General features: G+C 35.1%; 2 protein-coding genes across 3 annotated transcripts; both read right to left on the reverse strand.

The window, feature by feature from the left end:
* Positions 1 to 4,656: 4,656 nt before the first annotated feature.
* Positions 4,657 to 7,205, reverse strand: LOC126622140 (uncharacterized). Of its 2 annotated transcripts, none has more exons than XM_050290794.1 (5): positions 7,043 to 7,205; positions 6,300 to 6,611; positions 5,944 to 6,184; positions 5,188 to 5,324; positions 4,657 to 5,099 (listed from the first exon to the last, which is right to left on the reverse strand). In XM_050290794.1, exons 2-5 carry the CDS (start codon positions 6,570 to 6,572, stop codon positions 4,872 to 4,874), a joined length of 879 nt encoding a protein of 292 aa, XP_050146751.1. In that variant the 5' UTR covers positions 6,573 to 6,611; positions 7,043 to 7,205; the 3' UTR covers positions 4,657 to 4,871. The 2 variants fall into 2 exon arrangements, with proteins under 2 accessions (XP_050146751.1, XP_050146752.1); XM_050290795.1 differs by having other exon boundaries at positions 6,300 to 6,607; positions 7,039 to 7,173.
* A 1,237-nt stretch (positions 7,206 to 8,442) lies between these two features.
* Positions 8,443 to 12,636, reverse strand: LOC126622139 (uncharacterized). Its single transcript, XM_050290793.1, has 7 exons — positions 12,449 to 12,636; positions 11,621 to 11,772; positions 10,904 to 11,044; positions 10,226 to 10,366; positions 9,956 to 10,099; positions 9,593 to 9,819; positions 8,443 to 9,476 (listed from the first exon to the last, which is right to left on the reverse strand). Exons 2-7 carry the CDS (start codon positions 11,745 to 11,747, stop codon positions 8,673 to 8,675), a joined length of 1,584 nt encoding a protein of 527 aa, XP_050146750.1. The 5' UTR covers positions 11,748 to 11,772; positions 12,449 to 12,636; the 3' UTR covers positions 8,443 to 8,672.
* Positions 12,637 to 16,855: the final 4,219 nt, after the last annotated feature.

Below are 16,855 nucleotides of genomic sequence, written 5' to 3' on the forward strand. Positions count from 1 at the left end.
AAAATCGGCTTTTTCACATCTGTTTTACATAAAAATGTATCAAACACTATAATTTTTTTTCAAAGCACAGCAATACCAAATCAACTCTTATTGAGGGGGCCGCTGCTCTACCCGGTGGTTTCTTTCATTTTAGCTTTGTGCCTCTCTGGAAAAGTCTGACACGCAAGTGTTGGTCCCAATTTTGGGAGCAGGGTCCAACCAGTAGGACTAATCCAACGCAAAGTTGGAAAGCGAAAGCAGCATGGGATAATTTTCCAGGGAAAGAGATATTCTTCGAATATTTTCCATCAAAGTCATTTGATCAAGTAATCTAAATTTTTTAAATTTCATTCAACGGTAAAAAATTATTACAGTTTTTAAGAAGTTAAAATAGATGAGTCATTAGATGAAATTTAAAAAATTCGAATCATTTAATTCAATGATCTTGACGAAAGAAATACAGAGAAGATCTCTTTTCATTTTTCAGAACCACAGACTCCGGACTGGACTGAATAGGACGAGACTATTACGAGTGATGCCGTATGGGACTTGCATGAGAAGCCATGTCATAATCCGCTATGTCTCAAATCAATTTGAGGTATATCAACTAAACAATCTCTTAACAAAATTCTTTTCCTCAATCAAAAAGATATTGAATATATCAAATTAACCCTATCAACAAAATAAAATAAAATAAATAAACAAAATAAAAATTATGAACAGTATAATAAATTAAGCACAAAATAATTTTACTGTTTTTCTTCACCAAGTTTGACAATCAAGTACGCATATCAATTGCTCCTACTTTCCCTTTAACATTTCTCTTCCAAATAAAATACATTTTTAGTGACAAAATAATTATTCAGAAACAATCACTAAAGATATGAATAACTTCTTTAGCACGAAAAATTGTTTAAAGGTCATCACCAAAAAGTTTTAGTGACCATTTTATGTTTTCTCTTAATACTTATTTTAAAATTTTAATAAGCACATGCATAGCATAGCATGTGTACAATTGCTAGTATTACTTATGAGAATTAAGAGATATTTTTTCTTTTTTTCTAGTTAAGAATACAAATGAATGGGGCGCTTAGTATTATGGTGTAGTGGTATTCCTCTTTATTTGTAAGTAAGAAGTATTAGGTTCGAATTTCGCCAAAGGCGAATTTGAACCATATTATTCCTAGTCCATTATGATGTTAAGCCCACCCCTCTCTCCCTTAGTGAGATAATATTGTTTGTTAAGAAAAAAAAAACGAATGAATGGTACAAATTTTAAGATATCTAATATGACACACCCCGACCCGGGATGTCCATTAGGACTCCGAATCGAGTTGTGCTGGCCGACACCTGGAAGGTGACGAAGCCATAAAGTGTGATAATGTATAAAATGTGAATAAATTAAAACATAAAAGTCTCTAAGTACACGAGTGCGCGGTGAGTGGATCTGGACTCATTTCACGCGTGATACAGAGCATAGGTATAATGCAGTAAGGTGAGACAATGATCATACCATCACAAGAAAACATATGTACCGAAAAGTGCCACGAATCCTCGTAGATACGGAACTCTGCTGCTAGAACCTAAAGGGGTACAAAAATAGAAAATGTGCATGAGTGAAACAAAACTTTTCAAACCAATTCCAACTACTAAAAGCAGTAGCCCTCACCATAATATCTGTATAATTTCCCGGAAAATAACAGGCGTGACTATAAATCAATACCATAACCAAAATAATAGTCTCACAATTATACCGTGTCAAATATCTCAATAAGAACAAGTACTCAGGTGAAACAAATCAATATGAAATGACATATTAGCCGGATCCACCTATAGTGCCCTGTACAGTTGAATTAATAGCTCGTCAATATGCTAGCCAAAGTCACCTCACGTGACCTATACGACTTATCCATATCTCATCAATCAAGGCTAGCTTATAAGTCGGAGTCACCTCTAGTGACCTGTATGACTTATTCATATCTCATCAATCACATATGCTAGCTCATCACATATCTCATCATATATGCTAGCTCATCACATATCTTATCAAATATGCTAGCTTATAAGTCGGAGTCACCTTTAGTGACCTGTACGAATTATCCATAGCTCAATAAGTATACCTGCACACGAGTTGGAACCACCTAAAGTGGTTTGTACGACAAGATTGGGTGTAAATAAATACGCTCAAATGTTACGATCATGTGAAAACTGTGCGAATAATTACGGGTCACCTATGAGTTGGAACCACCTAAAGTGGTATGTACGACAGGACTGTGCACCTACCTTGGATCCAAGGTGAGCGTAAGGTGCGGGAGGTGAACATCACGTGAAGCACTGTGTCCTGGCCACGGACGGGAGCACTAACACCGGGGTGCAAGTTTATGAGCTCTAACTGTATCTATTGTCACATATACGATTCGTGGGCAACCTGTATGATAGTGTCGGAGTTGCCTAAACATACATGTAGTCATACCATAATCCCCATCATTTCAACTAATACTATAAACTCACCTGAACTTACCTGGGTGTCCTGTGTTCACCTTTGCACTTCAAAGCGTTCATAATAATTGTGTGCAGGTAATATACATATAGATAACCCACGATGAAATCTGATACTCAACCACGTTATAACATTTCCAATTATATACATACATATATATATATATATATATAATGTGGCATAAAAATACATAAACTATAACGCCCTACTCTCGAATTATTTATTTTCGAGAATAATTATCGGTGACAAGCCCAACTAGACACTAGTTTGATTAATTATCATTACTTACGCTTCCTTACTTCAAATTCTGTTGCATGAATGTATACATTCGTCTCTTTTACAACTTGATGCCCTCACAATTAAATCTTATGGCATGTTTACATATGGGGAAATGATATGGCGGAATGGGAATCATACCCCATTCCTGATTATTCCTCCGTTTACCAAAAATGAACAGTTTTGCAGGCCTTTGATTATTTACACATTGATTTATGACCAACATTTAACCGCCAAATTATAAGATTAAATCTCATATTTTCTATCAATGTCTTTCACACTGCTTAATTCCCTATTCTGACCACGTCCAACATGAAATGAACTTACAATCATGAAATTTGACTCGAGTCACTCGACCATCAGATTATAGATCATAATATCAATTGTTGTGTTACATGACAAAATGCTTATTTCATATAACAAATAATTTTATGTTTAGCAATTCATTATTTCACCTTGGATTATTCAATTCAAAAACAAACAAAAAAAAGTGCACAAGAGCATCTCCAAAGGAATGGTCAAATTCATAACATCACATTTAAATTTCATGGCTGACTTGACAATTTGACATATTATCAATATTTTCCTTCCACCCAATATGCCAAAATTTATTGCTTCATTTAATTTTTTTTTTAAACAAAAATAATAAAAGTTGAGTTATTGGTTTAAAAATAATCAAATAATACTTAAATATACTAGCATTTAAGATAAGACAAATGAAATGCCTTTGGAAATAGCAAAAAATCAAATTTGACATCTCTTTGTCCATATCAAGTTAGCCTTCTTTTCCATGTGACATTTGACATCTCGATTGGAGTAAATAGTACGTTATTTGTTACCGTTATATGTCTTTGTGACATTTTTTACATCTCTTTTGGAGGAGAAAAGGAAATTGCGAATGCGAAACCATTACTAGACGTATAGTTCCACATGGATTTTACCCTTGAGGTGAACCCAAAAGAAGTCTTTCACATGTCGTAGCTACAATTCAACCACCCAAGATCAAATTTTGGTGGTTTCACAATGCGACCGGGTGGTACCAATTTCAACTACCCTCTATATTGCTTTTGTTAATTTCTTTTTCCTTAAAAACAAGCAAAAGAGAAAAAGAAAAGTAAAGGTAAAAGCCTTATCCTTGTAATCAATCAAAGGGAAAACACGTCTGAGAGAAAATAATGATAATTTCCTTTTCACTTTCTCGGTGAAGGAAAGAAAAGGGCCAATAATCTGAGACGCCCAACAAAATAAAAGCACTGCAGAATCATGAAAACATGTAGCTAGAACATGTGAGAGTTTAAGGGGTTCCATCACAGAAAATTCCTGGGTGTTCCAGAATATACGGTACTCCGGGTGTTTTAATTGTTGAATTTTGATTTTTTTTGTATTTTTGAACAAAAATCTAACGGTTAAAACACATAAAGTACCAAGTACTCCGGAGCACCCAAGAAAGTCCCGGTCCATTATATTCACCTTATGGAAAGGGTAGTGTTATTTACTCCCTTTACCTCCCACACACACTCATTAAGTTTTATCCATGGATCGTTTTCAATTCATTCGATCCAACAGCCAAAAATTAAAATAAATGTGTGAGGTAAAATAGATGTGTAGATAGTACCGTCCTTTGGAAAATGCTAATTATTCATGAATTTTAAAGCCTTTTTAAACAGGACTCAATAAAGAAAGTTTTAGTTACCCATCACATGGAACCAATCTCCCTCAGGTCTCCAACTGATATGACTTGTTTAATTCAAGCGCTTAAGAGTTAAGATAATGCTGATAACAGCAATTCCGTATATTCTAAAACTTTCCACGGAACTGTCTAAATTCCAACCAAAATCAGACGGACACGAATTGACAGTCAACTCCAACTCCAATGCAGATGAGTTGATAAGAAAAATCTGTTTCCACATGAAAACTTGGTATGCCACTTCAACTAGAACAAAATCTGGATATCACAAACCATTTCACCTTTGTTCCAACATGTATTCTATTATTACAATTCATCGGCACTGAAGCTGCCGCAGCACTAAGCCGAGGGAATCATAAGTTCCTGTCAGCCAGTTGACTTTCACAATTAGACAAACATCAAAAGGCAGTGCATTTTGCTACGTTTACCTTAGTCGGGCAATGCAGTTCCGCGCTCAAGATTGTTTTTGATTTCCAACGTGTATTTACCAAAGGCTCGCTCAATCTTCTTGTTGAAATGCTCATTGCGGTCATTGATCGAGTCAATATCTTTCTCATCGTGGAACCTCCTCCTCCTGCTGAAGGAAGCCTTCTTCTCTTCCCGATCCTTGAGTTCCTTCACCATCTTGTCAAGTTTATCCTCTGATATCTTTGGAGCCTGCACCATAAAAAATAAATTTTAGGGGTTTGAGTCCAATTTCAGCCGAAGTACGAGGAACCATCAGATTTCCTCAAAAGAAAAATACCTTCCCATATTGGAGGCTGGAAGCTTCACGATAGAACTCCGGATCAGCTTCTTTCATCCTATTGTATTCTTCCAAGTCAATATCAATGTTCTTTGTCCGCTTTTTGTATGCATTGTACAGAGTTTTCTGATTGAAAACTGTTCAAACAACATGTCAGCTCACATTTTGGATTTACATATCTATAAAACTACAAGAGCAAAATTGGATATCAAGTTCATCTTTCTATCTACAATGTTTAGTCTTAATGCACCACAACTGGGCAATAGAGAATTGTGATGTGCGTGCAAGCGTGCATAAAAGTGAACAGTTGACAATACAATATGTACACACCCCAATTAGTATTCAGTCAAGTTGCATACCCGAAACTTTTGGAGGGGAAGTATACATACCCTAATTAACTAGAGCATATGTATAGCATAGAATCGAACAAATAGTTAATAAATTTAGGCTTCTCTAGCTCTTGCTCTTGCTTAACCCTTGGTTGCGCAGGTATTTCCTTTCCCCATACACCCTAAATATTCTTATCTATTGCTCATTAATGTTAACCTAAGCCATTCCAGGTTCCATCAACAAACTTTCTCTAAAATCCTATGACATCAAAAGCAGATTGAACTTGATAAAATACACCTAGAAGTATGTTTTGTAACAAAGGAACATGAAGAGCACATGTATTAACAAGAAACTGAGGAGAAAAGCCAAAATTTTAACCAAAAAACAAAGAACAATAAATTACTGAGCAGAAATTGTAGAGCATACCATCCCAGCCAGCTGGGGCAGGATCCTTTTCCCATTTCTTATATTTTTCCTCTGCCATCTCTTGCGTATCTAGCATGTATGCACTTTTCATATCCAAACCATTGGCATCTAGAAGTTTGCCAATTCTTTTCTTCCTCTCTTCAACCCATTTTTGTTTCGAAATTCCCCTGGATTCTTGTCGGGGTTCCAGTCTTTTCTTTTCGGCCGTAATCTCCGTTTGATTTTGTTTCTTTGCCTCACCCTATGTAAAGTTAGAGTTAAATAAATAGACGAAAGAATGGAACAGCTTTCTATTTAAATATCTGATCAACTTTGCGACAATGCCATCTACTTTATAAAGTTTCAGAAAACCTTACCAATTTCTTCCTCAATTCCGCCAATTTTCTCTTCCTCCCTGTTAAGTTTTGGAAGTCTCCTTCCATATTCTCCTCGAGAGGATGGGCATCATCATCATCAGCATGTTCTTGAGGATAGGCATCGCCATCATCAGCATGTTCTTCAGGATCTGATTGGATTTGAGGCATTCGAGCCTTGGCTTCGGCGATAACTGTAAAGCAATACTCGCTGCATTCATGGTATGGATTGGATGCATTTCTGCAATCCGGGTGAACTCTTTGCTCATCAGACATATTTTCCGCCTTTCGAACCTTCTATATCTTTGCAGCTACCTGAAATCAATACTCCACCAATTAAACCTAGCTCCTGAAGTTCCTTTATAGTATCCAACAAAATCCCAAAAATCCGGTGCTTTGTGCAAGACCGACAAACACAAATCAGAAAATCGTAACCATCGCTATGTTCGGCAGCCGAGAATTGAAAAGGATACAAGAACGAATAAATACTACAAGTTCTAGAAAACTAAGATACAATCAACAAAAAGTAAAAGGACTAGATGGAATTACAAAATTAAGCTTACTAATTTACTTAATTCGAAAAGAAAAAAAAACACAAAAATTTGAACAATTTTAATGTCATTGTTTTATTTTACTTAAACATTCATCGGATTATCGGCAACCAAACCAAATCTGACTCAACCCAACAACATACAGAACAATGGAAAATCGAATCTGAAAGAAATTGCGAAGATAAAGGGACGAACCTGCGCGACGAATTGATTCGATTAGCGTGCTCACTGCTTCTAGGTTTAGGTTTTGATTGGGGAAAGAGGATGAAGAACAAAGGGCTTAGGACTGACGCGCGAATTGGACGAATGCGATTCGAAGAAAAAGAAAACTCCTTTTTGCTTTTTTATATATTTGGACGGCGGTGCGGTTGTTTTTATGAGTGGCCCAACAAGAAGAAAATAGAAAGGCTGTGATAACTAGCCCAATCGGCCACGCCACACGTCTATAATGAGAAATTCTGTCATCCGATAATTGGACCACGTGTTCGTGCGGACCCAGACAAAAAATAACCTAACCACCCCCTAATTTGTCCTACTCCCTCTAACAATCTCTAATCCGGCATTCGTGGAGAAGGTCTTCTCCTTTAAGACACACAAGGAGGCTACGCATTTTGATCGACCAAAATGGGTCAATTCGGAATCTGAATGTAGGAATTCCTCTTTGTGTATGTCAGCAATTGACATAAAATGAGTGTTTGCGTGTAAGAATCTTTCCATCGGCGCACAAATTTTCTACCAAAATTTCAATTCAACGCCCTAAAATCAAATCTCACCTATAATAAATTTGACAATATTGCTACAAGTATGATCTGATCAGATTTCTCCCCCAAAATTTCATCAAACCCCCCTCCAACGGCCTAAAATCCCACGGGATGAAACAAGTATGGTCTTCAGTTGACAAAATAGGACACAAACAAGAACCCTACGAGTTTATAGGGCATTATGCTAACAACGGCTCCTTTCTATATGTACAACTATTTAAAGCGGTTGAAGTGGTTGAGACCATTTAACTCTCATCGGAAATCCTGTATTCGTTTATCTCTCCTCCCAATATTATCCACATAAAAAGATAGGTGAAGTTTAAGACCCTCTCTAAATAATAAGTCAAATTTTAAAAATAAAAATTTATTTTAAAGGCTTATATGGCACTTTGACTTTAAAAAAAAAATTTATTTTCCACTCGATATGTTTAAACATAAACTATTATTTATTACATTATTTATTTTTCATAATTGTAATAAGTATTTTTAAAATAAAAAATCACAATACAAATAATGAAAGCACATTAATTACTAAAAATAGATTTGAAATTGCTGTCAAATTTTACACCAACAACCTTTGCTGTCAATCCACATCATGCCACATAGGATTGACATTTCGGTTGAAAAACACTAATGATGTCTTCTTTTACTGTTATTGCTATTGCTGATGTGGAATGTTTGACTCCTTTGGAGATGTTCTAATCAATACGATATAAACGGTAAACATCATGCACAGGAACAACAACTACGTAAACTTTAAAATCATTTATTTTTCAACTACTTTCTTCTAGCTTTTTCGTGTTCATATATATGAAGCAGAAAAAATAAAAAAAATATAAAAGTGACATGATTCTCAAATCACCAAGTCAGTAGGGTTCTACAGTCCAGAATCCTCAAATAATTTTTAGTATAAGTACCAGATAGCGAAACCGACACGATACATCCTACATTTACTTCATAGCTACAAATATAGAAAGGATGTACCAGACTATAGTTTCAACCTTCAGAACATTTTATATATGACCTACATATTACAGGTCTTACAGTGTTTGCAGTTGCTTGCTTCACAAGACTTTGTCCAACAACGGTTTACTAGGAAGATTTTCGACCTTGGACTTCATGTTACTAACACTGTCGCTCAAGACGGAAGATTTAAGCTCGAGCTCCCGCAGGTGGGCTTTCATTTCAGCAACTTGCTTCTTGGCATTGGCAACCTCCTTTTCTTTCAGAACCAGAGCCTCAATTTGCGGTTCAAGTTCTTTCCTTGTGGATTCTAAATCACGGTCGCAGTTTTCCTTTGCTACTTCGAATGCTCGATGCTGAGTGACGAGTTCAATGGATTCTTCATATTTGTTGATCAGACAGCGGAGCCAACCAACATCCATTCCCGAAGATTCTACATCCTTAAGCATAGATAACATTTGTTTGACTTTAGGCTTTGTCAGCTCCTTAATCGAAGTTCGCTTCAACTCTTGGACTATATAACATACACACTCGAGATAATAAGAGCGCATGGCAACTGATTCCAATTGACAGCTTGCGGCTATATCACCATATTTTTCCATGATTGACTGGAGAATGGAAGAGAAACTTCCTTTCACACGGTATTTTCCCACAGAGACACTGGCATCAGAAATAACAGATCGTGTATCGTCATCATCACTATCTTCAAAAGCATGGACAGTACCTGAGAAACTAAATCTTGAGTCGAAAGCTGATCCAGTAGAGCCTTCTCCTACATTGCTGACGGTATGATTTGAATCAACTCCAGGTGAATGATTAATATTTTCCTTGTCTTCCCCATTACTGGGTGGTTCACTAGCGATGTAAGTAGCACCATTCTCTCGAGGGTGTTTGGGATTTTCAGGCTGTCAGAGGGAGAGATAGCATAAGAAAGGAGTCAAAGCGATACACAAAAAAGAGAAAAAAAAACACAGAATTAGTAAAGAAATTGTGTGAGAGAGGGGGTGGAGAAAGAGCACACCATTGTGATAATTCCAGATGGTGGCACTAACAGAGAAGACGGAACTGGATCCTTGTTGAATGAAGCATCTTTTACTTCAGCAGACGGTGGAGAATAAGATTTATGCTCACCATTCCCTATTTTAACCTCTTCCTTAATTTCACCGGATGCATTGTCAAGCTCTTCAGGGCGCATTGGTCTGGAACCAGGCCTTTGTCTGCCAAATATAGGATCATCAAGCACGGAGCCTGCAATTAAAGCGGACCAGATGTTATGAAATAATAGCATGAATACGTCACCATCCATGTGTACGTGTACATGGGAGGTGGAAGAGGACTGAATAAATAAATCCATAATCTCAGGTAGAAGAAGATTTATGCTCACCATTTTCTACTTGCACTATTTCTTCAGATCGAGAATCAGAGGGATAAATTACACCTCGACCAGTTGCATTCTTAAACTCTTCAGAGGGCTTTGGCTGAGTTCCCTGCTTCCTTCTGCCGAATATAGGATCATCAAGGACAGAGCCTGCAGTTAAAACGCACCATAAATTAGGAAAAAGAAGTGTGATTACATCTGCACCCATGGGCAGGGGAAAGAGGATATGAATAAACACATTCACTATCGGTCAGGTGAAGGGAGATTTACGCTTACCGTTCTCTAATTTCACATTTTCCTTAGATGGAGATGACTGAGCATCTAAATGATAAATCACACTTCGGACAACCTCCTGAGGGGTCCTTGGTCGGGATCCCTCCCTTTGTTTGCCCAATATAGGAATATCAACTATTGAACCTGCCATTCAAACAGACCATTAAAAAGGTGAACCGGGATTACAGTCCATGAGTATCATGTGCATGGCCAGTGCAAGGGGAATGAATAAATTCACATTCCGGTTATCCGCTGCACAACCACAAAAGAGCTTCTCTTGCCCAGGATCTCATAGAAACTCAAATGAAACATTTGTATTCCAGTGCAGAACCTCGGGCATTCTTAAGGCAACCGTGAAAGCAAATTATGCTTATAGCATTGCGGATTGGCTATGAATTGATGGCATTCCTAGGACAGGGGAATGAAGTGCTGTCGGTTTTCCGTACCATTAAGAATGGCAATGCCATGAAAGGATAAATAAAGCGATGGTGAAACAAAAATATGTTACTTGGGAAGAGCATCTAATTGTTGTCAAATGGAAAACATTGGTTTGACAGATGGAATCATTTGCAGCTTGCTACTCTATCTAGCTTTTCTATTGTTGCAGTTCAGAAAAGGGAAAATGTACATATAACTTAACACGGTCTATTGAGAAGTCACCACACGAAAGCAGGGAAAAACCTGATTCTTTTTTGCCCCCACGAGGTTCGGCACCAACGGCTCTTTGGCGGAAGAATTCAGGGTCGTGGTAAGGATTGGATGCTCTTTTCTCTTCAGCCCCCCTTTTTTTGTACTCACCACCTTTAAAACTGCTGCCAATATCTTTGGAAAAGAAACAAAATGAGAAAAAAAATCTAAAATTTCCAACTTATACTCAGAAAATGCTCAAAAGAAAAGACCCTTGAAGAAGAAACTTCTCAAAACCAATAATCCAAGGCAAGAAAACAATCTCGAACCAATAATTCACTACACCTCGTAAGGCAATGCTATTTTCTAATCAATCAAGACAGTAAGACACATCTTCACGGATAGATTTTGAAAGAGGGCCGCAAGCAATTCAAATTTAATAGAATTATATGACTGAACAATTGCCAATCACTTAACACAAAACACAGACCAGATAATCCAAGCATTAAAGATATGAGCAATAAGCAATAACATGAAATGCGTGAAAAAACACGGGCGTTCACATTTTGCAACAAACCAGTCAGAATTCATATTGAAAACAAATGCTTTGATCTCGAAAGTATGAAAGCATTTTTTAATTGAGGTTAAATAAAAGTAAAACTAAAGTGCTCAAATAATTCCTGAACCAGATTAGCAATCAGTTTGGTGATGTTTTTTGGGCAGGGGACTAAGAGAATACATGTTGTTTAAGAACAGAACAATAACACAAACCTGATTTCTTTTTCGTAACCTTTCGGCCTTTCCCTTCAGCAATCTTTCTCAGGCAAATTTCAGTGCATTCATGGTAGGGATTGACTACATTAACACATTCGGGGTGTATTTTTCCGATCAGAGACATCTCTCTATTGAGATCACCTACAACCCTGCAAATCATAACTCCATTAAACAATTTTGAATTTTTAATAACCAGAGACATAGAAGGTTCCGAAATTTATTTTTTTTCAAATTAACAAACTTTCCTCAAGAACTTGGGAATAATCAGCTGAGCATAAAACTGATATCCAATAATTCAAACCAATAAAAAAAGTTTTTTTTTTTTTTTAATAAAACCATGAAAATGAACTCTCAGAAACTCTTGCAACTTCAATAAATTTTCATTTGGTTGATGATAAAACATAGAAAAAGAAAACTAAAAAGTTGAACCTTTCACAATCCGGCAAATAGCAAATAAAGCAAACAAGAATATCAACGTGCACCATGCAATTCAGTTCAATTCAATTCAACCAGTTAGCTAAGCTGCAATGGTAATCTTTTCACATGATAAGAAAACCCAAAAACTGAAATCACAGCAGAAACTCAATCCCACTGGACTTTCCCACCTTTTCTCAGCAACCAAACAGAGTATGAAAAGCAGTCTTCAAAAAACAAGAACATGCACACATCATTTCCCAAACTTTCTCATCACCAACCATAACATCATTCATAAGCATAAAAATTTCAACCTTTTTAACAGACTCCCATGAACACAAACATCAAAAAACCACCAAAACCAACAAAAACAACAAACAAAATTTTAAGGGCCAGATTGAGAGAAAAGACCTTGAATTCAATTGGGTTTTCTGGGTTTTCTGCTTTTGACCCTCTGGCGATTCAACAAGATAAAAGGAGGCGATTTATGTGTGAAGCGCAGAAAAAAGGACTAAAGTTGGGGGAAGAGCTCTCTTGTTTTGACCATGGCGACGACTAATAAGCTTTTTTTTTTCTTGAAAGCAAAAAAATAAATAAATAGTCGAAAAAAATTCACAGCTCTCCCAATGTCAAAACGTTTGGGTTTTCCACGTTGATTAGTAGGCAGTCGTCACGAGACAAACGCATGTGCCACCTTTTCTTTCACAAAGGCACTTTTGGTGACGATCTGGCTGACGATCTTGTGGATCCTATTACTATAATTAATTAATTATAGCCCACCATTTTTGTTGAGGAAAATGAGGATTTTAGATTTAGGTTTATGTAAATGGTTGTGACATCTACATACTATTTTTTATTTGTTACATATTTTTTTAATTTTCAACCGTCAGATCAGATAAATTGAAAAATATTAAACGATAGAAATTAATAAGGAATGTGTAAGAAGTAAGGGTATGCTTATGTAAAATCAATGACCAAAATAGGGGCCTTAAAAGGATTTTCCTTTTTAAGCCTTGGTAGGCAATGCTTTTTATTTATATTTACATTTTAGGCCATTTTCTAAATAATTAAAAATTAAATTTTAATCGCCAAACGAATAAGACACTCACTCGTCATATCACATTAATAGACACATGTACATAGTTGTAAACCCGCATTTTTCTTAGGTCGAATAGTTCAGCACTTAGATGTTGTAAAATTATTAAAACAATCAATTATCCTTATTTCTTTGGAAATACTTTTGTAATGTATCAATATAATTTTATAAGTTATACATCCACATCGTATATACAAATTTTTGTATTACAATTTTTTAATTTTGTTTTGGAACTTTTTCAATTGACCAAAGTGTTTAAAATGTATATATGTGCAACACATAATGAGTTTGATGAAATTTATAATGATCAGAGGCAATACGTACAAACTGAATTTGGGTCATAAAATTTTAATTTGAGTAAGCTGTATTTGTTTCCATCCCTAATAATTCAGGTAAAGTTTGTGTAGAGTCCCATTAGATTTATTTTATTTTATTTTATTAAGATACTATTAGATTTTGGTTCTCTAATTCAAATACCAAAATGACACTCCAAAAGAAAATTTCAAAGACAATTAAATATTTCAAGTACGGTATTTTTTTTTTTTTTTTTTTTTGTATTTGTATATTTTGGCATACTTGTCAGGTTCTCATGTTTCACATCACATGTGCAACTTTGTTCTAGATATTTTGGTCAATATAGAAGTTTTGTTATTGACCAACTGTTTAAAACATGTATACGCTTGTATTATATTTTATTCATTTTTTAATGTTCGATGACTTCGTTTCCTAAAAAAATTCGTGCAGTGGAAGATTTTAAATTTGAGTCTTTCTACAACAAAAAATTCTCCTAAACGCGGGTAGAAGTGGTTTCAAGTTATCTTAAGTTTTTCATTAATAAAAAACGAATACGCCTAGAAGCATCGGCTTAGATCATATCAATTCGATTTGACGGAGTCATCAACATCAACGCACATTAACATAAGACCCTGTATTTTATTTTCAGACCTTTTACGTAAAGGGATCTTATTTTATGGTAAAGTTGGAGAATAGTTGTGGGCTCAATTTACATCGAATTTCAATAATTTGAACCGTTTAATTTTTAAGTTGTATTTTATAGATTATTCTTGCAAAATATTAATCAAATAAAAAATGCTTGAGACATCTAATTGAGTTTAAAGAGATTGACGAACACTATAATTTAAGAAACATTGGAATTTTACCGTGATAATCAAATGAGTAAATGATTTCAGATTGAATTGATTTTTTGTAAAGTTGATCCATGCATGAAGATTTAAAAAAAAGAAAATTCAGATCGTTAAATTTTGATGTACAATGAACCCTGCAACTAGTCCCTTTTTTTTATCGAAAAAATGGAAATCCCTTTATAACCCTGTCATTCTAAAATTGATATAAGGTCAAGTTGCGTAGGTCGTCCTCTGGTCATTGGAATTCAATTTCGTTTAATTACGACATAAATTAGAATACACAAACTAGTTCTAGAAGCTCAATTTAGTTGGTTGTATTTTGTACACAATACACCTCGCCTCTAGAAGCTCAATTTTGTCAACGTTGTTCTACATCATCTAATCTACCTCTCGCTCAATTAATTTGCAGTAAAGTCATCATTTTACCAACCCTTTTTTCTTAGCTCCACAGAAATGGTAGGAATATGTGGTTAATTATAAAAACTTCTAACTTATTTTTCTTGCATTTTAATGTCGAGAAGTAGAATATTGGACCGCTATACTTAGGTGAGGAAATAAATAATAAGCTCCCAATTGATTTTGCCAACACTGTAACATGATCGCGCCTCTGCCAATAAACAGAAGAACAGAAAATTAATGTCACGGTCAATAATTCAGAGAGTTCAGTTTCTCCCGGAACATCTCCAATTTAGGGATTCAAATCTTATATTTGAGTTCAAATAGAAAACAAAACATCTCTAATGCACGTGAGACTTAAAACTCAAAGACAAAGTAAGACCCATATTTGGGTTTCAGTATGAGATTTGAGTTCAAGGTGGGGGTCTATGTCAACTAAAAAAAAAAAGTAATGTTAGGGAGATTAAATTTGTAGACTAAATTTGCAAATTAAATGATGTGTCACCAATAGGAAATGAACATGTTTATCAACGTTTAAGTAATAATCTAATCATCAACTTTCATATTATTTAGTTTATAAAATTTAGTCTATCTAACGTTACTAAAAAAAATGTTATTCAACCAAGAAAAATTATATTTGAGTTCTCCAATGTACATAACCAAAATATTAAACCTCAAAAATGAATTTTGAGTCTTTATTTTCTTTTTCAAACTCGAATCTTAAGACTCAAAATGAGCCCTATTAAATCGTCTCAACAAACTATGTGCCTTGAATTCCTTTATTACTTTCTTGTTTTGCTTTTCAGTGCCACGAAGAGGCTTGAGTGAAAGAGGATTGTGGTGTACCACTGTTGGATATGATGTCAACCGACAGCGTATGTGTTAGCGTGAGTTCAAAGTATCATTAAGAGATTGCTAATACTAACAACCGACACTCAGGCTATCATTAAGAGCTTGCTAATACTAACAACCGACAGGGTATGTGTGCCACTGTTGGGTATGCTGTTCAATTTTTACTTCACGTACATAATGTAAGGTATACAAACTATTTTATCTCACACACATTCTAACATATTGTTAAACAATTAAAATAGTACGTAAGAGGTAAAATGGGTTGTGTAAAAATTATCATCCAGGTCGATAGAAGATACGAAAACAAATTTCTATTCACTTTGGGAAAAAAAATCCACTTAAAGAGTAAGTAGTTAAAGTATCAATAAGAGCTTGCTAATACTAACAAAACTGGTGACATCCTAGTGTGATTTCAACATAAATCTATATCCCATGAAATAAAGGGCATGTACCGTGCATAATTATATAGTTATCAAATTAATGATGCAGTATACCTTTTAAGTAACTTTCGTTTAATTTTTTAATAATCTATATGTGGTGGGCTGTTAGCCGGATATTTCATCTAAATGGGTGACAAGTCACGAGCCCTAATCTTACACCAGATGGCACTTCCTTGTGATATTGCTTGTTTCTGTTTTCAGTTGAAACTTCCAAGTAAAAGTAGTTGAAACACGAAACAATATGCTGAAACCAAACGAATAAAAGACTAGGTGAGGTAGTTAGGGTTCTAAACGCCAAATCAGGTCATGCGATTTGCCTTTCCCATCATTTCCAACTCAAATATAATATTTTTAGATATTTTCTTCTTTTCCTATCTAAAATATCTCACTACGTCATTTTATTATAAAAGAACTCGTTTGAGACTTCTTTTGAAAGATTAAAATGCTTACAAAAAGGGATAAAAAAAAGTTCACAAAAAAAGTTTTAAAATATTTCTAAATTATAATTAAACAATTTTTAGTGCTTTGTGAATAAGCACCTTCAAGTAAATTTCTAGAAAACGCTTAAATTTTCTGTAAAATCACTTATATACATCTTTCCAAGCGACTCCAATATTAGGTAAATTAGAATTTTTAAAGAAATTAGTTATTTTACTACATTTTGAAACAAATGATACTAGTGTGTGTGTGTATATATTAGTACCGATTGATCATGATCATTTATATAAAATGAACTCACTTGTATCATAATACGGTTTTATTTATGCAATTGAGAAATGTGGTCTCTGTAGCATTGTTGAATTAAAATATATATTTTCTTGATTGGCAATAAGGAAATAAAAACAATTTTCTCTCCTTCATGCATGGGCTGCAGTTCACCAACCAAGGT

This window comes from Malus sylvestris, chromosome 5 (genome assembly GCF_916048215.2).
Source record: "Malus sylvestris chromosome 5, drMalSylv7.2, whole genome shotgun sequence".
NCBI classification, from domain to species: domain Eukaryota; kingdom Viridiplantae; phylum Streptophyta; class Magnoliopsida; order Rosales; family Rosaceae; genus Malus; species Malus sylvestris.

Coding starts and splice junctions, on each gene's coding strand:
- LOC126622140 (XM_050290794.1), bottom strand. CDS start 6,572: ATGTCTGATGAGCAAAGAGTTCACCCGGATTGCAGAAATGCATCCAAT. Junction 5,325..5,943: donor TGCCCCAGCTGGCTGGGATG/GTATGCTCTACA, acceptor TTGTTTGAACAG/TTTTCAATCAGAAAACTCTG. Junction 5,100..5,187: donor CCAGCCTCCAATATGGGAAG/GTATTTTTCTTT, acceptor TTTATGGTGCAG/GCTCCAAAGATATCAGAGGA.
- LOC126622139 (XM_050290793.1), bottom strand. CDS start 11,747: ATGTCTCTGATCGGAAAAATACACCCCGAATGTGTTAATGTAGTCAAT. Junction 10,367..10,903: donor TGGGGGCAAAAAAGAATCAG/GTTTTTCCCTGC, acceptor TTTGAATGGCAG/GTTCAATAGTTGATATTCCT. Junction 10,100..10,225: donor AAATGTGAAATTAGAGAACG/GTAAGCGTAAAT, acceptor TTTTAACTGCAG/GCTCTGTCCTTGATGATCCT.